This window comes from Anastrepha obliqua, chromosome 5, assembly GCF_027943255.1.
Source record: "Anastrepha obliqua isolate idAnaObli1 chromosome 5, idAnaObli1_1.0, whole genome shotgun sequence".
Lineage (NCBI taxonomy): Eukaryota > Metazoa > Arthropoda > Insecta > Diptera > Tephritidae > Anastrepha > Anastrepha obliqua.
The window spans coordinates 128,270,177-128,291,987 of NC_072896.1; the positions used below are offsets into that span (position 1 = coordinate 128,270,177).

Below are 21,811 nucleotides of genomic sequence, written 5' to 3' on the forward strand. Positions count from 1 at the left end.
GTACATAAGCTTTAATTCTAAATACATGAGTTTTTTAGTTTTTAATGGAGCGCTAAAAAGACTAGGGCACAATCATAGGATTCGCTCTGAAATACATAATTTCTATACGATCCAATAACTCAATTAATGTCAAAATTTCGATTCTTTTTCACAAGAAAGACCAATACATTTATGTTGCATAAGGCTACACACACCGAGTGTTGGCAGAAATAACTTTTTTCTATTAGCGACCGCTTTTGAGCAAGGAATTACAAGGGTCAGAAAACTTAACCAAATAATCAAACTCACACCAAGAATTGAGAGTTGTTTTCCGCCCAATATTATGGCTATTAAATTGGAATACATTCTGAAGCATCTGCAAATTCTTTTCTTGTACAATAAAATGTAAGTGAAATTACCAAATTCTGCTTGTATTCCTTGGAGACGCCGAAGCCTAGCTTTAAATGTGCGGCCAGCATCATCGTTTCACCAACAGTCATCTGTGGCCGCAGCAGATCATCTTGATGTATGTAACAGGAAAGCTCGCGAAAACTGGATGAATTTGTTGAAATAGCTTCACCATTGACTCGTATGCTTCCGGAGACACCCGTCGCTCTGTGGACGATAGAAGCATAAATTTATTTAAATCGTGCAATTCCAACTTGTATTTTATGTTGTGGACGATAGAAGCATAAATTTATTTAAATCGTGCAATTCCAACTTGTATTTTATGTTTAATGAGTACTTCTACTTGTTGCATAATTTTTAAATCTAACTCAGATAAAACCAAATCCAATAAAGTTTGTCGTAGAAGTTGTTTTTTTTTTCAATTAAATGCATAGACTCGAAAGGTGGTATCGCTCCCATTTCCAGTTATTCAGTTCATATTTTTTGACAATTTCGGTTATATGGCTCAACATGCTCTGTGCCAAGCGTAATATGTGCATATGTATGTATCAAGTTTCGCTGAAATATTTCAGGTCGTGATCAAACATAGCGAAAATGCATCACTGTCGACCACGCCCGCATCAACATGCAACAAATATGCAAATAAGTCGTAATGACGTATGTGCACTGGGTATACCTACTAAGACTTCTGTATTTATTGCACAACACTAAGTGTCTTAGTAACCTAGGAATGATTACTTCACTACGAATTTATTAGTTCCAACGGAGTTTTCAGAGTACATTTAACTTTGATGCCGCTTTATTGTGTTTATTTACTTTATTATCAGTTGTCTCAAAAGAAATAACGAATACAGTTCAATCAACCTAATGGGAATTCTGTGTACAATTATATGTAAATATGGATTTACATATGTATGTTTGTATGTGATTTTATATCTGCAAGAGTCAATAAATCATTCAATTGCAAGGTTATATTCGGCTTACTTCCCATTCCGATCGCTGTTTATTGACAGTAAAACAATCTGCATATTGTTAGGTTAGGTTAGGTTTGATGACTGGCCCCGAAATTGCACATAATATTTATATGCTAAGAAATTTGCATTGTCAATTCAGATCTTTCGGTGGTGAGCGCTCCAGATCAACTGTAAAAAGTGCCTTTTATCTTTCGACATTGTGTCACGAATTGGTGTATATGTACTCTTACATAACTGCGTGATTGAAATATACTGGCTGGTACCTATTAAAACAGAACAACAACACAAAAACCCAAAAATTCGACCAACATAATTTTTGCTGGCGACATTTGAAACAATTGTCGGGTCGGTAGAATATTACGCTGCGTCCGTCTGTTTGGCTGACTCTAGCGATTTGCAGTGGACAATGCCCTGTCAGAATACTGCCATCAAGACAGTCACGAGATACCTCCTGATATCTCCCCTGCAACATCTTCACAACGAGGCTTCTATGATCCCGCTTAAGGAGCACAGTAAGATGCGTGCTGGGGAGCTACCGCAGAAAGTACCCCTGCAGACACTTACTAGAGACTAAACCACGTCCCAAGCATGTCACGAGAAATTGTTTCGATTATACTGACGAAATTCAGCACCAGACATGACTGAAACTACCACCTTTCAAACTCCCGACTCTCCAATGCCGTAATCGGGCTCCAAGCACCATGCTAATACAGGTTAAAAACCTAGCTATCCAGAATCAATCCCGACATACTCAATATTTGTCCGACATGAGAAGGTACCCCGCGCGATACTAACCACCTATTTACGTGCCCTCTCAAACCCACTCGCCTAAGACTCCTCTCCCTCGGGACCCAACCTGTCGGAACAACATGTTTCCGGGGCCTACCATTAAATGAGTTAGAAGATGACGATCGGTGACTACACTTCACTAGCAGGACTTGGAGAACTGCTACAACAATGATAACTGTGGCCGGGAGTGTCTGGTTATGAGGAACTTCACGGTAAATATTTTTTATGAGCTTAATGGTTTTATTGGCTAACAGCGGTTTTTTAATCCACTCCTAATGTTGATAAAAAGTAAAATAACCAACTTATTTTGAGTTTTTTTATACTTAACAGTATTTGAATTTACTTAATTTCATTTGTCATAAAATGAACGACGACTAATGCATTTTGTTTTATAATTTATAGTATTCAATTATAATTATACAAAAATTACGCTTCCAATTCGATTCCTCGATTGCACTAAGTGATCAATAAAACTATATATTTCCATTAAAATACGCACATCCATCCATACATACATAAATGTACATGCGTTAACATGTAAATGCACTAAATTGCTGTTGTTTTTATTTGTAAAGGTAAGCAACAACGCGGAAATGAAAACATATGCCAACAAACGATTACCTCTTTACATACTTGAACACCACATGACACTGACACCGCAGCAGATTTAAAAATGAAAGCTCCTTGATTCGCCATTTTGGGTCTTCCGAAAACATCAATTATTTTTTATTTAACAAATTAAGTTGGTAATATTATTTATTAACTACTTTTTGAAATCAAAATTAGTCAGGGGCTTTCATTCTTTGTGGTAATGGTGTATAAAGTAAAAAAAAAATGTTTAGCTATTTTATTCTTATTTTCCTTACTTCTAAAGCCTAAAATAGTTAATGCATTTACTTTTTAATTAAATTAAAACAATGTTTTCTTATTTGATGCCTCAATTGCAACTATTTCTGATTCTGTAACTCAGTGGTCGCCAACCCGTCGATCGCGAGCTACCGGTAGCAAATTTCAGAAATTTTCATAATAAATAGATAAACAGCGGCAACACTGCGGTAAGCGATTTCGCGCCGACAAACACGACGCGAAGTCGCGTCTCCGTTCTAGGATCGGCTCGAACCGATTAGCGTGTTTGAGAATTTTTTGGCTTTATACAATTCTTCTTCACAGAAGTTAAAGGCAAAAGTGTTTGTTTGTTATGTAATACATCTGTGTCAGATCCTAAAAAAGGAAATATTGAGAGGCATCATAAAACTGTACATTCGATTTTTGAGAAGGCATTCCCGTTAAATTTTGCCACCAGAAAAGAAAAACTGAAACATTTAAAAATCCAGTTAATTGGACAACAGTCAATATTTTTGAAAACAATCGACAAAAATAAGGCTGCAACTGAAGCATCTTATCGTGTTTCCCAGATAATTGCACAAAAGAAAAAACCTTATGAAGACGGGGAAATCATAAAACAAGCATTTTTGGAAGCTGCAGATTCTTTATTCGCCAACTTTAGAAATAAAGACGAAATAGTGTCTGCTATAAAATCTATGCAACTTTCTGCTAATACAGTGATGAGGCGAGTAGAAGTAATGAGCAATGATATTTTTTTACAGTTAAGAAGTGACTTAGATAACTGTATTTATTTTTCACTGCAACTGGATGAATCAACAGATATAGTTGACACCTCACAGATGGCCATATTTGTCAGGATGGCTTTTAGTGATTTTACAATTAAAGAAGATCTTTTGAAGTTTATTCCACTCAAAGGACATACTACTGGGCTAGAGCTGTTTTCTCATTTAAAAAATCTCATCTCTTCTGAGAAAATTCCAATATCAAAAATGGTAGGCCTGACAACTGACGGTGCTCCAGCTATGGTGGGTTGTGATAAGGGGCTCGTGGCGCTATGTCATAAGGATGAAAGTTTTCCACAATCTCTTAGTTACTACTGTATTATACATCAGCAAGCATTATGTGAAAATTTTCTAAACTTGAACAACTTATGAAACTGGTGAAATTGTGAACAAGATTAGAGCTCAAGCGTTACAAAGCAGATTATTTAAAACCTTGGCTGATGAAATTGACTGTCAATACGGAGAGCTACTTCTTCACTCTGAAGTGCGATGGTTAAGCAGAGGACGAGTGCTCAAACGTTTCAATGATGTCCTGCCTGCTATACTCCAATTTTTCAAAGAACGCGATGAACCGATTCCTGAACTGGAAAATTCGACTTGGCTCAGAGATTTTGGTTTTCTTGTGGACATTACAGAGATATCCAAAAATCTATTAGAGCCCTATGACAGTAAATATCATATGGAAATAGTTTCTAACTTGAAGGAAAACTTCAAAAATCGTTTCAAGGATTTCAGCAAAATTGCTTTAGTGACGCAATTTGTTGTTTCACCCTTCATGGACATTGATATACAACAGTTTGCAACTTGTGTTATGAACAACTTTGGCGAAGACATTGCTGTGACAGAAATGGAACTGATTGCTTTTCAAAGTGACTTGACTTTAAAATCTTTAGGTTCAAATACAAAATGTATATGGACTTTAGTAAGTAAAGATAAGTATTCAGTTTTATGTCGTGTTGCGTTGAAAGGAAAAGCGTTATTCAGTTCAACTTATTTGTGTGAATCTTCTTTTTCCAATATGAAATTTATTAAAAATAAATACCGCAATCGGCTTACAGATATACATTTGGATAACTGTATTTGAATGACTGTATCAAATTATACTGCAAATATTAAAAAAATTATCGATGAGTCAGAATGTCAATCTTCTCATTAAATATGCTCTTTTTATCTGCCCATATTTTATTTATATAATAATGTACTATTACTGTTTTGTTGTTGTTTTTAAGTCGCTTGTGGTTTGCCATTATGACTGCAAAGAATTTTGTTACGATTGATAGGTGTAAACATGGATGTAGTTATGCATAAGTACAGGGTGGCTGATGAAAGCCGCTACCAAAAAAAAATTGAATAACTTTTTTTCTTTTTAAGTTATCTGTTCCATTTTTGTTTTAATTTGCAGATTGATCTTTAAAATTTATTAAAATGGATAACTGGGACACGCAAACAAAAATTTGGATAGTCCGCCGCTATCACGCACTGGAGTCCGTAGTTTTGGTACAGAGAGAGAGTACAGGCGGATGTTTGGCGGCGATCCCCCGAGCAGATGGACCATAATGAGACTGGTAAATAATTTTGCTGAGCAAGGAACAGTCGCAAGAAGGCCTTATCATCGAAACCCACCAGTTCGGACGGAGGAAACGATCGCTGCTGTAGTTGCAGCTATACAAAGCAATCCAAGGGTTTCAACAAGAAGCTTATCTGCTCAACTTGGTGTCAGCCGACAGTCTTTGCAAACAATAATGCACAAAGATTTAGACTTATTTCCCTACAAAATTCACAAAATTCAAATGGTTAACAAACTGAATGCAGCAGACTTGCCGATTCGCTTGGAATTTTGCCAGAAGATCCTGCAAATGGTGGAAGAAGACCAAAACATGTTAAACTGCCTTTTCATGTCTGATGAGGCCCATTTTGATTTAAACGGCAATGTGAACAAACAAAATTGTCAAATATGGAGTACTTCTAACCCACAGATACTCCACGAGACGGAATTGCATCCTCTTCGCGTGACAGTGTGGTGTGCGGTTTCTTCACGCTGTATTGTCGGGCCTTATTTTTTTGAAGAAAATGGTCACACCGTTACGGTTACTGGAGACCGTTATTTGAAAATGCTGAAAGAATTTTTCTATCCAGAACTACGCCGAAAGAGAATTCCTTTCAACTCTGTGTGGTTTCAACAAGATGGGGCAACGTCTCACATAGCCCAGACTGTTATGACAGAGTTGCGACGAAAATTTCCCAATAAACTGATTTCAAGAAACTCCGAATTTCGTTGGCCCCCCAGGTCGCCTGACCTTACTGCACCTGACTTTTTCTTGTGGGGTTTATGTAAACAAGAAGTTTATAAAACAAAGCCAACAAATTTGGATGAACTAAAACAATCCATTCGGGCAACAATTGCGGCTATTCCTGTCGCAACTCTCAAAGTAGCAATGAGCAACTTTTTACTAAGATGCCGCACTTGTGTCAACGAGCATGGGGGGCATTTAAATTCAATTATTTTTAAAACTAGTTAAGCTAGATTTAATAAAATTTAATTATCTTCAACTTGAAAAGAAAATAAATGAATTCCATACACTAAAAAAAAAGTTATTTGAGTTTCTTAATGTAGCAAAATTCATCAGCCACCCTGTATAAACATCATAAGTCATATGTTTATTATATATAGAACGTATATTAGTAAAATAAATACATGTATTGTATGTCGAATATAACTGTGTATTATTTAATTTATGTTGGCTTGTGCAAGTAGCTCGCTGTTTATTTCAAAATCTTGAAAGTAGCTCAACACATTGAAAAGGTTGGCGACCACTGCTGTAACTCATTTTTCTATAGCTTTAGAACTTTCGAATTACGTTTTAGGGGCAGTCGCTTCTAGGCTACTGGAACGACGTAAAATCCAAAAGTATCTCTACATAGCAAGTTTTCCAAAACTTAACCACAATTTTTACAAATAGAAAGAAATAACTAATTATTTTTATTACCAATTCGCCTTCTGTTTCAATACACAACATTGCACGAACTATCTGTGTATGTATTTTTAGGAATATCATATGACACATCACACAAAGTCAAAGACTCGGTGTAAATCTAATACGGGTACACAGCTGCCTGGGAAATCCCAAATGATTTACACAGTTTAAGACAAAAGTCACTCGCAATTCATTTCCGCTGTGCTAAGCGAATAAAAATGATGATGTAACTGAAGTTACTTACAGCCAAGTGATACATTTACTTCCAAGAGAAAGGGCGTCATAAGTTCTTTACACGTGGGTCTGAAAAGTCTGTGCAAAGTTAAAGAGATGGAACTACTGGCGCATATCGAGATTATGTTTAGTTAGTAGCATCTCTTGGAAGAACATACACCTAGTTTCAGCCAAATCAGTATATTTCTTTGCGCTTGCGTTCGTATGAATCGAGTGATTTTCCTTTTCTATCACGACAACGACATATCACGCTTCAGTAGTTTATTCCTCAATTTGAAGAAAAGGCAGGCGGGGAAAAGATTTTATTCAAACGATGAGCTCATTGCAGAAACGAATGCATATTTTTCAGACTTGGACAAGAACTATTATTCGGAAGGGATCAAAAAACTAGAACAGCGTTGGACGAAGTGTACAAGCTTTAAAGAAAACTATGACGAAAAATAAGTCATATTTACCCCAAACAATTAAGTAGATGGTTAGATGTTTGGCCAAGCTTCCCCTGCACTTTGTCGCCTGCATCTTTATGTTTTTCTACAAATGGAGGGACCTATCGTTTTAGGTCACTTCCGAACAATAATCGATTTTTATCAGAAACTTTTTTCCCAGTTGAAATGCCTTCAAAGGATTACCAGTGCATGCGACTGCTTCAGAAGCTTGCTTTAGTATTTGATATTGTCCGCAGTGGGTATCGAGCCAAGGGTCGGCCGAATGCTGATATCGCATAAACTTGCTGGGTTACGCCGGCCGCCGGGGAATATTTATTAATTTACGACTTCACTTAGCTTTCACTTATCATTTTAAAATAAATTTCTACACATCTATTAAGTGGTAAAAATATATCAAGTTGAATATTGGCTTCACAAAGACCTACCTAAAGCCTGTCATTACGTTGAGTAGTGTACTCTTCCCGGAACCTGAAGGGCCCATTATGGCGGTTAGTTCTCCAGCACGAAAGGAACCATTAATACCATGTAGAATCTCCTTTGTAACTGAAATAATTAAATATCAAAACCAAATATTTATTATACATGAATATATGTATATATGTAAAATTCGGGCTTTTTATGCACAATACAATATAAGTTTAAAATTCAGCAACTATCACCACACTAAGAGTAACGGATCGCGCTCGAAACTCATATTAGTAAAGTATATACCTCTATTAGAAGAAATGTGGATCCTTTCCTCCTTTTTTTATCTGCACATCTTTCAGTTCATAAGCTCAAATTCGTATACATATACACACGTACATACATACATACAACATATAAGTTCAAATGGACATAATCGTGCATTTATATGCCGTTACTCACCAAATTTTCTTTCATGAAAGTTAAATTTTCGCACTGTATATTTGACATTCTCGAATTCGATGTCAATTTGTTTGCAGAGATCGAAATTTGCCTCCCAATTTTCATAGTTATTTGGTTTGTACAGAACGTTGCTCGTGGAACTAGGCTTCACACAGTCGGTGGACTTATCGATTGATGTTTCTGAGCTGGCAACACTAGAGCAGCAATTTATGGCCGCCCCGCAAGCTTCTGTGGGTTTGATATCCTGTATGACAGTCATTTTTACGCTGCACAAAAATAAAAGAAAAAACCATAAAAAGTAATAAACATAATTCAAAAAAGGCAATAACTAATTTCGAATTTTTTTCATATATATAATATTTTTAAATTGATATCTTTTTTTAATTCTCATAGGCATGGACAATTGAGAGATTTGTACACATGTACGCACATACATAGGAGTACAAGAATAAGCATAAGTATAAGTATAAGTATAAGTATATGTATAAGTATAAGTATAAGTATAAGTATAAGTATAAGTATAAGTATAAGTATAAGTATAAGTATAAGTATAAGTATAAGTATAAGTATAAGTATAAGTATAAGTATAAGTATAAGTATAAGTATAAGTATAAGTATAAGTATAAGTATAAGTATAAGTATAAGTATAAGTATAAGTATAAGTATAAGTATAAGTATAAGTATAAGTATAAGTATAAGTATAAGTATAAGTATAAGTATAAGTATAAGTATAAGTATAAGTATAAGTATAAGTATAAGTATAAGTATAAGTATAAGTATAAGTATAAGTATAAGTATAAGTATAAGTATAAGTATAAGTATAAGTATAAGTATAAGTATAAGTATAAGTATAAGTATAAGTATAAGTATAAGTATAAGTATAAGTATAAGTATAAGTATAAGTATAAGTATAAGTATAAGTATAAGTATAAGTATAAGTATAAGTATAAGTATAAGTATAAGTATAAGTATAAGTATAAGTATAAGTATAAGTATAAGTATAAGTATAAGTATAAGTATAAGTATAAGTATAAGTATAAGTATAAGTATAAGTATAAGTATAAGTATAAGTATAAGTATAAGTATAAGTATAAGTATAAGTATAAGTATAAGTATAAGTATAAGTATAAGTATAAGTATAAGTATAAGTATAAGTATAAGTATAAGTATAAGTATAAGTATAAGTATAAGTATAAGTATAAGTATAAGTATAAGTATAAGTATAAGTATAAGTATAAGTATAAGTATAAGTATAAGTATAAGTATAAGTATAAGTATAAGTATAAGTATAAGTATAAGTATAAGTATAAGTATAAGTATAAGTATAAGTATAAGTATAAGTATAAGTATAAGTATAAGTATAAGTATGAGTATAAGTATAAGTATAAGTATAAGTATAAGTATAAGTATAAGTAAAAGTACATATACGTACGAGATATTTACTTGACCGTAGCCAGAAAATTGCGAGGATGTACTGAGCAAAAACGTTTGCATTGGCTAATTAGTAGCTGCATTTCTATAATTTTTTAAGTTGCATTTGAGAGAAAATATTGAATAGTTTTAAGTTGTATTTCGATTGGCAGCTCCTTCCTGAAATCTGCATTGTAATTACTTTTACGTAATGCCATTCTTTCCATATGGAATCTGACGGTGACTTATAAAATCACAATTTTACGTAATCCTTGCTTTTGAAAATAAAAATATAGAATTCATTAAAAGCAGATTCTGTTTTAATAAAATTTTCTGAATATTCAATATTTTTAATTCAATTGATTGTAACAAATTAACCAGCCCCAAAAATTGTTCTGGTACCCTCCAGACTTCGGTTCTGGCGACGGCCATGAGTATGCAACTCGTAAGTACAGTAAGTACATATATGTATGTACATATATCTATATGCATATGTAAGTGTGTATATGGCCATGAGTTGATTGTATGTAATTGTGTATATGGTTCTGCACATTTTGTGTGTGGGCACGTTTTTCTTCCTCCATTGCATGTGTTCGCTTTTACACAAAATTCGTTGAATTGTATCGATTAATTATGCTTACAGAAGTACATAAATTTTTTAGTAAGTAGAGCACAGCAGCGACAAAAAAATGCATAAATTAAGAAAGAAATGAGTTCTGATTTCGCATTCTTACATTCTTGAATGCATACTGAATTGCAGCAGTGCATATACGTACTACATTTTTTTTTTTTTACTTTTTATTTGCTTTTGCAATACTTTTGCCATTCTCTGCATATCTCGAGTTTGTATAATTCGACTATTACTTCAATATGTATGTATATGTAAAAGTCAATCGCAACCAACCTTCGTATGTGTGTTCAGGGAGCAAAAGTGAGATAAAGACAGACTTGGAATGGGATGACAAATAGAAGCTTAAAGGAGATAATCCTTGCAATATGTGCAACCAACTTTTACCACTGGGCATGGCATTGCATGCGAGCATTAAACATAATTTCATAGTAGACACATCTCTAATCGATATATTAAAAATACCATCAGAAAGTAATACACAAAAGATGTATCAGTTAGATTAGATTTATTGGAGGTTTGGAGTTTCAACCTCATCGTATTTTGTAAGTTACCTTATACTCATTATGCACTAGCACTGTAAAGAGCCTCGCATTCACAATTTCGCCTTTTTACATATTTAAATATGTAGAAATTAATATAATATATAGACCATAAGCAAATTTGTTAAACGCGTTGAATCCCGGCTCTTGTACATTCTATTAACCCTTTGAGTATACTTGACGTATCAGAACGTCATGCATTTATTTAGCCAAATGACGTACTGACACGTCACTGAAATGGAGGCAATATTTAATACCTTCATTCTCCTTTATTTGATGAATAACTTTTTTAGGAATACTTTAATCCTTTTGGAAGATATCACACGCTTCAAAGTTATTAATCATTTCCTTTTTGTTATAAATTGGATTTATTTGTTTTAATTTTTTTGTCATATTGATTCCCTAAAGTTGTCTAAATATAATATAATCTAGTAGTATATGCCATGAATAATATGAATTTCCATCAAATAAATTTAAACCCAAAGTCTAAGTCGTTAATTTAATATGAGTTTAATAAATAATAATAATAAAATAACTCGCTTATTGTCAATCTTCCCAATCATCTAAAATTATTTTCTATTTGCTGTCGTTTGCTGTCAGCTGTCAAAACTAGGCATAAATCTTAATTGGATTAAGTTATTACATATCTTAAAGTTATTGCTGTCATGTGTTTAATTACATGATACGGATTTAATTGCGATTGTTAGTGGATCTCAACTAGGCACTGATCTGTCAACAGTCTGCCAAACCGTCGGCAACTATCCCTTCCGCACACGCTAATATAAGTACATATATAACATATAGTACATGCATGCATATACTTACATATATGGATATGTGCATGTGCAACCTACCAAGCGTCAAAGTGTTTTAGCGATTGAAAAATTGAAAAAATTGAAAATTTGATAATGTAATAAAATATTTATTACCGCACACCGCAAATAGGAGGAGGAGCTCGGCCAAACACCTAACAGAAGTGTACGCGCCAATTGAGCCGCTCAGTGCACACATCGATTAACTCCATAAAACGAAAAGTTGAGAAACGCGATGATGTAATGTATATTGTTCTTAAAAATTCCTCTGATAATATGAATTCAAATATATAATATGGAATGCATAATTGCAGATATAGCTTTCATCCAACGGTACATAAAATTAATAAGAAAGAATAGTCAACAAACAATCGTCAGTAATGTTACCGTTTTTATGTGACTGATGAAGTTAATCGATTTGGCAACTGAAAAAAGTAGTAACGTTAAATTTAGTCTTTTCATTTTTAAGTTTTAATTACAGAAAAAGTTAGTTATTATACATTTTTATCACAGCTTTTCCATAAACATGAATGTTGGAAGTTCGGTTATAAAATAATTTTCGTAATTAATTTATAGCAGCTTTATGTTAGCGGCATTATTCTTTGGGATGATTCAGCAATATTATAAATAATGTTTTCTTCATCAGCTGTATACGAGGGTTCGTCATTTCGATTTGTTGACAAATTCTTATAGTAATCGTGTTTAACAGGAGGAATGAATTTTAGCAGGTCCATCATGTCTCTCCATTTTACCTTTGTCACAGTGCAGCCTTTAGGATATAATAAAGGCTGATCTATATTTTCCAAACTTTGCGTATTTAGCAAAATCAGTCGCGTGCTGAATAACGAATAAGAAATTTATAACAAAAATATTCAAACCGCCAATGGTTTAAAAATTGATTCGAATACAAAGTTAAATTATTTCGCATTGATTTACTAGTGAACTTTAGAAGGCATACCTGGAGAAAGTCAATTATTACCCCTGTTAACCATTGAATACGATAAAATATTTACAACGAATTTTTTAATGTTTAATTTTTTTAGTTTCCCTTATTATTGAAATGCCTACACTCAGCACAATTAAAAACCTTATCAGCAGTCAATTTGTTATTGAAATTCGGTTTTGTTTATTTAGAAATAGTAATATAATAGCAACAAAAAGTGTACCAAACAAAGCGAACGAGGTCACCGTCTGGCGATAATTTCAAAAATGAAATACAAATTTTTGATTTAAAAAAGCAGGTATATGGTGTCACAAGAATACAGTTATATATATATAATAATATAATAAAAATATTTAGCACGGATTTCATTTTTTAGTTGTTATAGCTTTCCGAATTTTATTAATTTTTTCTTTTTTTGTTTTTGTTATTTAATGAAAGAATACTCAACGGAAAAAAGACATTGTGTAATAGCTTCTAGAGAGCCGGTTTCAACAATAGGAAAAACAATGAGCGAAACCCCCTGGAGAAGATGAAGAAACCGATCAACCAATCGTTGGCGGCGGAATTTACGTTCCTATAGCCTATTGTGACGAAATAAGTATACTAACAGAGTTCAGCATTATTCGAATACATAAACTATTAGGTTATTTTAAATAATTTTTAGAAACTCATTTGAAACACGCTGATTTGCAACGGCAGCCCACTACATTCATTTTTATTTCTTTTGCCACTTATTCTCAGTTAGTTGATTTCTGTTTAGCAGAGCGGATACATTGAAAATGAGTAATCCATTTAACGCAGTTATAGGTTAAGAGAAAATGACACTGATAATTCTCCGCCAATTTAAAAACTAACATTTTGAAAACAATTATGTAGCCTACAGAGCTTGTAAGTATTTGCTGATTGAAAACGAAAACAATACTGGTTTTAATACAAATATTGCTTTTATTTATTTTAATTCATCATTCGAATTTGTATTAATAAATTGAATGAATTTATATGTTATTCAGGAATAACGAAAAAAACTATTTATTTGTCATTCGTTATTTCGTTATTTTAATTTTACTCAGCTCTGTATAGTAATAACTGATTCGTTTAAAGAAACCCAAAGCTGTGGGCGTCGATTGAGCTATTCAAAGAGGGCGGCTAAGATGGAATATCGTAGGACAAATCGATGCCTGCCGACTCAAATTTTCTTGTACTCTGCTCAACCTACAAAAAGGGCGATCCTGCAATCTATATAATTACATCTTTTGTTAAATATTTGGCTGAACTGCTCCCAATTTGTGATGTGCATTTTTATATTGTTTAAAATTTTAATTTCCACGTGACAGTGTAACATTGAAATTTAAGTGACATCACCTAAACATTTATGAAAAACCTGTTGCCAGTTCAAAATTTCCTCACCGTCATAACCGGTAACAAAGAAATGCACTTTACATTGCACGCACGTGTCTCGTCAGCCTTTACTTCGAGGGAATTAACTTTAAATTGTGTTGTGCTCGTGATTCCGTAAGGTGATGTGGTTTTGTGAATATTACAGATCTGCATGAATGCGAAGGTATTGTATATTCTCATGAAGCGATCACAGCAATTAACCCGTTCCATTGAATCGATAAGTCAACAGCATATCTTGCACACAGTTACAAGTTATGAAAAGTAGTATGCGGCGAGATAAGGCCGCGCATTGGAGACCGAGAATTTACAGGTGGTGGTTTGGAAATTCTTATGTACACATACATATACAATATATACATACATATTTTTGGGACTATTCGAAAGAATGGAAGTGCCGCTAATCCAGGACAAAAGCAAAAAAACATTACCATTTCGAAGTTCAGCACAAAATAAACTCACCACTCCATCGGGGGCCATTCTTTGTTTTCCACTTTGAAATGGTTGAAACCACTCACAACATAGAAAATTATGACAGCGATGATTAAAACAGAAATAAGTTCTAAGTTGTTGTACCCTTTTTTGTTTTAAAAGTGAAATACATGATAAGTTATTTACTAAGTCCTGATCTTACTGTTTGATTTTTCTGCAACGTTTGACAAAAATTCTCAGCTGGCAAGGCTAATTAAGAAAAAATGTTTGTAATTATGTTATCATAATTTGAATTTTCGTCCTATTTCTTATTCTAAGAATACCAAACCAGAAATATTAGACAGATACGTGCTAGCTATCGCATTCGACACAATCTTTTATGAGTTTTTTATATCGTGCTTACTTATGCACAGTATAATTGCAGTGGCCAACATTTAAAAGCTAAATATGAACAATTTTATTATACGAGCATTTATTAAAAATATTGCACATTGAAGTGGAGTTCAAAGTGAGCTCTTGGCCAGTGTAAAACTAAGCAATTCTTTCTTTTACATTTATATTACACACACAAACCCAAGTGAGACGATGCTAGAACTGCATCAGTCAATATCAAGCGTTCCAGGCGCTATAAGAATTGCCAGCTGAATAAAACGCTGAAAGCCATAGCGTCTGCAACGTTTGGTATCCGAGTTCAGTTTTATAATTTGAAGCATTTTTAGGCCGGATTCACACTATGATGCCGATCACGGTCCGCTCTCGGTCCAGTCTCGGTCCGGTAAAATATTCACAAACGAAAAACAATGACTGTATTCACACTATCCGTGCTGTTCAAGTTTCGGTACAGTCACACTCCAGCATCGATCAAGTTCGAAGAATATTTTGCTGGAGCGTGATCGAACTTGCCGCGACTTGTACTGATAGTGTGAATAACGTTGCGTTCTCGGTTCAGTCTTTCGACAATAGCAAAGGAGTGCTAAATTGAATGCCATTTTTTGGCGAAAAAATGCACAAGATCTGTTTTACGTGTTCACGCGACGAACGATGAATCGCGACTGGACCGATGTAAGAACACAAATGTAGATGTCGAAAGATTTTACCGAACCGAGACTAGACCGAGAACGAACCGTGATCGGCACCCTTAGTTACCAGGGATCTATACATACATATACTATATAATGAAAAAATAACTGTCGCACTTATATATACATATATAATTGACGCGTACACCCTTTTTAGGTGTTTGACCGAGCTCCTCCTCCTATTTGTGACGTGCGTTTTGATGTTGTTCCACAAATGGAGCGACCTACAGTTTCAAGCCGACTCCGAACGGCAGATATTTTTATGAGGAGCTTTTTCATGGCAGAAATACACTCAGAGATTTGCTATTGCCTGCCGCGGGGCGACCGCTATTAGAAAATTTTTTTCTTAATTTTGGTGTTTCACCGAGATTCGAACTTACGTTCTCTCTGTGAATTCCGAATGGTAGTCAGCGCACTTAGTGCTTCGAATAACAATATTATTAGCTTTTTTTATAATTAATATTTCTTTTTTTCATTAGTCCCAATTCCCATTTACCTGTTTTTTGTACATCCTTTCTAATTCAATTCAACCAGTCCTATTTTTGTAAGCCCCAGTTCCCCGCATATCTTGCAATGGTGCGCTAAATAAATTTGCCGAAGGGATATTCATCTAAACGCTTAAATGCCTCGTAAACTTACGAGCCCGTAAAACAACTGTCAAAGTTCGTAGCACAAGTGATTTACAGAAATTATGTATACCATATTTGAGCGGCGATTTCAGTGCGTAAATTTATGCGAAGGCAAAAAGCGAACAAATATTTCTCGCGGTGCGTTCATAAAACTGTGAGTAAAACGTTTAAATTTCAGCGCAAAGTTTTAAATAATTTTCGCGATTGCCACTTACATTTCATAGAGATTTATGTGCGCAGTCAGACAGACACAATCGTCGGCAATCTTTCATACATTCATATCATTCAATTACACTGTGGTACAAAAAAAAAAGTTGCAAAAAAACTTTGGATCGGACATGGTGAGGGTTGTAGCTTATGAAAAACTGAAAATAATGGTATAGTTGAAATTTCCAATACACCCCCAAAATCTCATTTTATGGCCATAAAACCGTTTTTCAGTAGGTTGATATGAACAATCACTCCTAACTTCGCCAATTTCCATCCGATTTCGAATTTGCTTTTTTAGTTCGAAAGAACAAAAACAAGCCTTTTTGACAGTGTGTTAACATTTTTTCTGAAATGACAACTGACGAGACTGTAGACGGAAGTATTTGGAATTTTTTTATTTTTTCTCTATTTTTTCGACTTTGACATAATTTTTACGATGTTATCCGATATTGAGGATTTTTTTTAGTACACTACTGTTATAGTAAATTTAATTTTGCGTCGAATGAGCTATATTTGACTGTAATTGAATTAAAATTAATAGAGTTGTGTGGGTTTTAAGATTTTTTCTTTTTTTACTACGAGATTTGGTATGCGTTTCGAAGTATGAAAATAATAACAAGTGTCATTATAAACGCATAATATTTATTGGAGTATTGTGCAGTGCAGCACTGTACGGTATGGTACGGTGCAGTACACAACGGCACTGGTTCCAAACTTAAAAATGCATTGGAAACGGCCCTTTGGAGTTTAGTATGGTACGGTACATTTGTCATTTCTTCATCAGTTTTGAATACTTCTCTGTAAGAAATTCGATCATCATCATTCATCTGAAGTCGTCATCAACTAAATTCCATTGTTTAAATCGAGAAGCGAGCGTTTCAGATTGTCTTCCCGATAGAAGTATGTAAATCACGAGAAAGATCCTGAAAATCTGAATTTGATACAATGTCTCGTTCTGAAAACTTAGAACCAGACGGAAAGTACTCTTCATCATCAGGTTTATTGTTATCAGTTTGATCATCATCAGCAATGAGTTGAACTTCCTTCAGTTCATGACCTGCAGTTGAGTCAATCATATCGTCCAAGACTACGCGGTTCTTAACAGTTGCAACATCAGCATATTTTATGTGCTTTCGAGTTTTATAATGATAACCGTTTACGTCCGTTTTACAAAAATAACAATCATCTGGTTTATGATAAGGCTGATGATGCCATATCATCGGAGAATATTGAGAAATTTGACTTTTCTGGCAACGTTTTGATTTATATCTTTTGAATTTCAATGAAACAAACAATAAAACTTTGACGTTTTAATAAGGTTAAATTATAATAACAAACTTCTTTTGTTAACCAATGTACAGTGTGAACTTTGGCACACTTGGGAGCTTTTCCATATTTCTATTGAAAAAAAATGTGCTATAATATGTCAGATATTTTCGTAAGTTCTAACCAGTTCTGTTGTATGCAGTACAGTGTACTCTTATGTATTCATATATACTCCAATAAATATTACGTATCTATAATAACGCATCAAAACACGTCCTTATTCCCATTTAGCGTAAGCTATACCAACATTCCAAATTAGTAAAAAAAAAAAACAAAAAATCTTAAAACTCGCACAACTCGCACAACTCTACTAATTTTAATTCAATTACAGTCAAATATAGCTCATTTGACGCAAAATTAAATTTACTATAACAGTAGTGTACTAAAAAAAATCCTCAATATCGGATAATATCGTAAAAATTATGTCAAAGTCGAAAAAATAGAGAAAAAATAAAAAAATTCCAAATACTTCCGTCTACAGTCTCGTCAGTTGTCATTTCAGAAAAAATGTTAACACACTGTCAGAAAGGCTTGTTTTTGTTCTTTCGAACTAAAAAAGCAAATTCGAAATCGGATGGAAATTGGCGAAGTTAGGAGTGATTGTTCATATCAACCTACTGAAAAACGGTTTTATGGCCATAAAATGAGATTTTGGGGGTGTATTGGAAATTTCAACTATACCATTATTTTCAGTTTTTCATAAGCTACAACCCTCATCATGTCCGATCCAAAGTTTTTTTGCAACTTTTTTTTTTGTACCACAGTGTTATTTATGGAACTGTATAAGATTATGTTCACCACGTGTCTTGCGCTCGCTTTTCATATTTTGAAATGGGTTATTCTGCCTGAAGACATATAAAAGCAAGTACGGTAACATATATACAATATATAAATATAGGTACATTACATATATATGGATGCATGTGTAGACATACCTTAGCAAGTAGCAGCCAAAAATAATTAGATCCTAGAATACGATAGATAATTGAAGCGTTGGGGAAAAAATTGCCAAAATAAAACGTGCTCATAGTCTCATTAACACTGGTATATAATTGTCGCGGGCATATGCACTTAAGTATGTATAGCCACCACTGTTTATACAATAATTACATTGAAATTGTGGCTATTAAATGTTTTTTTTAATATAAAATTACCTTGTATGCGAATTTGGTAAGGTAAATAAAATAATTACACTAAATTTACATTTATTTGGGATAGTTCTAGTAGATATTATTTTAACCTGTTCTCTGAATGCGCTACCAGCAGCATTTGCTGAAACTTGAAATATCCTTGAAAACAATTGCCAAGCACTTCTTCTTCTTCTTAATTGGCGCGATAACCGCTTACGCGATTTTGGCTGAGTTTAACAAAGCGCGCCAGTCGTTTCTTTCTCGTGCTAACCGGCGCCAGTTGGACACACCAAGTGAAGCCAAGTTCTTCTCCACCTGATCTTTCCAACGCAGATGAGGTCTTACTCTTTCTACTACCACCAGCTGGTACCGCATCGAATACTTTCAAAGCCGGAGCGTTTGTATCCATTCGGACGACATGACCCAGTCAACGTAGCCGCTGGATCTTTATTCGCTGCGCTATGTCTATGTCATCGTAAAGCTCATACAGCTCATCGTTCCATCGTCTGTGATATTCGCCGTTGCCAACGTGCAAAGGACCAAAAAACTTACGCATAATCTTTCTCTCAAATACTCCAAGCGTCGCTTCATCAGATGTTGTCATCGTCCAAGCTTCTGCGCCATTAGTTAGGACAGGCATGATGAGAGTCTTGTAGAGTGTTAGTTTTGTTCGTCGAGAGAGGACTTTACTGCTCAGTTGCCTACTTAGTCCAAAGTAGCACTTGCTGGCAAGAGAGATTCTACGTTGAATTTCAAGGCTGACATTGTTATCGGTGTTAATGCTGGTTCCTAAATAAACGAAGTTTTTTACAACCTCGAAATTATAACTGTGAAGTGACGTGGGTGCCGATACGCGAGTGCGCCGACTGTTTGTTTGAAGACAGGAGGTACTTCGTTTTGTCCTCGTTCACCACCAGACTCATTCGCTTTGCCTCCTTATCCAGTTTGGAGAAGGCAGAACTAACAGCGCGGTTGTTAAGACCGATGATGTCAATATCATCGGCATACGCCAGTAATTGTACGCTCTTATAAAATATTGTGCCTGAGCGATTAAGTTCTGCGGCTCGTACGATGCTCTCCAACATCAGATTAAAGAAGTCATACGACAGCGAGTCACCCTATCTGAAACCTCGTTTGGTATCAAACGGCTCGGAGAGGTCCTTCCCAATTCTGACGGCGCTGCTGGTGTTGAGCAACGTCATCTTGCAAAGCCGTATTAGTTTCATGGGGATACCAAATTCAGACATCGCGACATACAGATAACTCCTCTTCCTACTGTCGAATGCAGCTTTGAAATCGACGTAAAGGTGGTGTGTATCGATTCTCCTTTCGTGGGTATTTTCCAAGATTTGGCGTATTATAAATATTTGATCGATGGTCTAAAGCCACACTGATAAGGTCCAATCAGTTGGTTGACGGTGGGCTTCAGCCTTTCACACAATACCAATTGCCAAGCACTACAAACAGCTAAATTAGTTTGCATACAAAGACCATAAATCATGCGACTAATTGCAAACTAGACCCACAAATTACGTATGCTTTTCATACTAGTTTTTACATACAAACATATATCATACTTCCCTACTCCAATTATATGTGGATATGTGTCTAATTCGTCTTTGTATGAACGCATTATGCACGTATATGCATCGACTCGAAGCACGACATGGGGCCGTTGCATCCGTTGCGGCAACGAATTTGGCCGACAGCAAAATAGATTATTTGCATTTGAGTCGAAGGCGCGACATACGTGCCGTACGGCGAAAATGACAACTGTTTAAAGAGCAATTTTGTATGGCGGAAATTTTTATCGATAGTGGTTTTTTATTTAATCAAATTAAATGCAGAAAATAAATGGAATTTAAATTAACTGAGTATATTCAAATACACCCTTATACTTTCAATTATAAATAATATGAGTAGAGAAAAGGCCAGGTTTAACCAAGTTGTCCTGAAAAATGAATTTGATCCGATCTCGAAAATATGGCCGCAACCACCGTCTACGAATACCGTAAGTTTTATTAAAACCCTCTTTCGCTTCAATAAGCAATAGTTTTATAATAATTCACAGTCAACAAAAACCACCTTTATACACAACGAAATATTATATTTGCTTTCTCAACAAGAACATCTGTTTTTTTATTAGTTTATATGCGGCAATTCTTTCTTTGTGCACCACGGTACGTTTTCCACATTCACGTTACAATATTCGACGATGACGTGATGCACAAATCGCCAAATCTTAACAATTACAATTTGCGTAAAAAATTCTGCAAGACAAATTTTGGACCGATGAAGCCCATTTTCATTTAAATGTCTAATTAAGCAAAATTGTTGACAATTTCAAAATGACGGTGTGGTGTGCATTGTCAAGCAGCGGCATAACTGGACCATATTTCTTTGAAAATCGTCGAGAGGAAGCACTGTGTAATGAGAAAACATCCTTCCTTCAGTATATACAATGGTTTCAGCAAGAGGGCGCCACGCCGCACAGGGCAGAGAGACCAAGGTGGTACTGTGTGATGAGTCGTGCGGGTACCTCAATTCTAATAATTCAGCGCTAAAAGAAAATATTGTACGCAAGGTTAGTGGTATCCCGAACTTCTCCAGTGAGTGGCACAGAGTACGAGTCCTGATTCTAAGAGTGCATCCGACGTAATGGTCGACATCTAGAGGAAGTCGTTTTAAAGAATAAAATCCGCACTTTTCTTCTTTGTAATAATAATGCTATTGAAATAAAATTTTATCATTCTTTAGTAATTCTTCTTCAATTTAGCTTTTACTTCCTGATTCTGCCACCGGACACCCTGTACATTCATGCATAAGTGCAAATTAAATTCTGTAAAAATAAGTCTACTTAGTCAAGCTTTCAATGGCTCTATTGAGGTCCAAAGAAAACTCGACTATATGGTAATTCTTGTATTGGATATTGGAAAAATTCGACACGTAGTTGATTTTCTGCTGGGCTAAGCCTA

General features: G+C 34.7%; 1 protein-coding gene across 4 annotated transcripts in view; it reads right to left on the reverse strand.

Moving 5' to 3' along the window:
* The window catches only part of LOC129246901 (ATP-binding cassette subfamily G member 4), a 53,155-nt gene that overhangs the window by 19,023 nt on the left and 12,321 nt on the right, over nucleotides 1–21,811 (reverse strand). For 2 of the 4 annotated variants that reach the window (XM_054885620.1, XM_054885619.1), the window contains exons 2-4: nucleotides 8,301–8,566; nucleotides 7,859–7,976; nucleotides 399–594 (exon numbers count right to left, since the gene is read on the reverse strand). In XM_054885620.1, coding sequence (XP_054741595.1) covers nucleotides 399–594; nucleotides 7,859–7,976; nucleotides 8,301–8,559 — 573 coding nt within the window. In that variant the 5' untranslated portion in view covers nucleotides 8,560–8,566. Of the gene's footprint in view, nucleotides 1–398; nucleotides 595–7,858; nucleotides 7,977–8,300; nucleotides 8,567–9,732; nucleotides 9,810–11,705; nucleotides 11,733–21,811 lie in introns of those variants that run through there. The other 2 variants (XM_054885621.1, XM_054885618.1) reach the window with 2 other exon arrangements.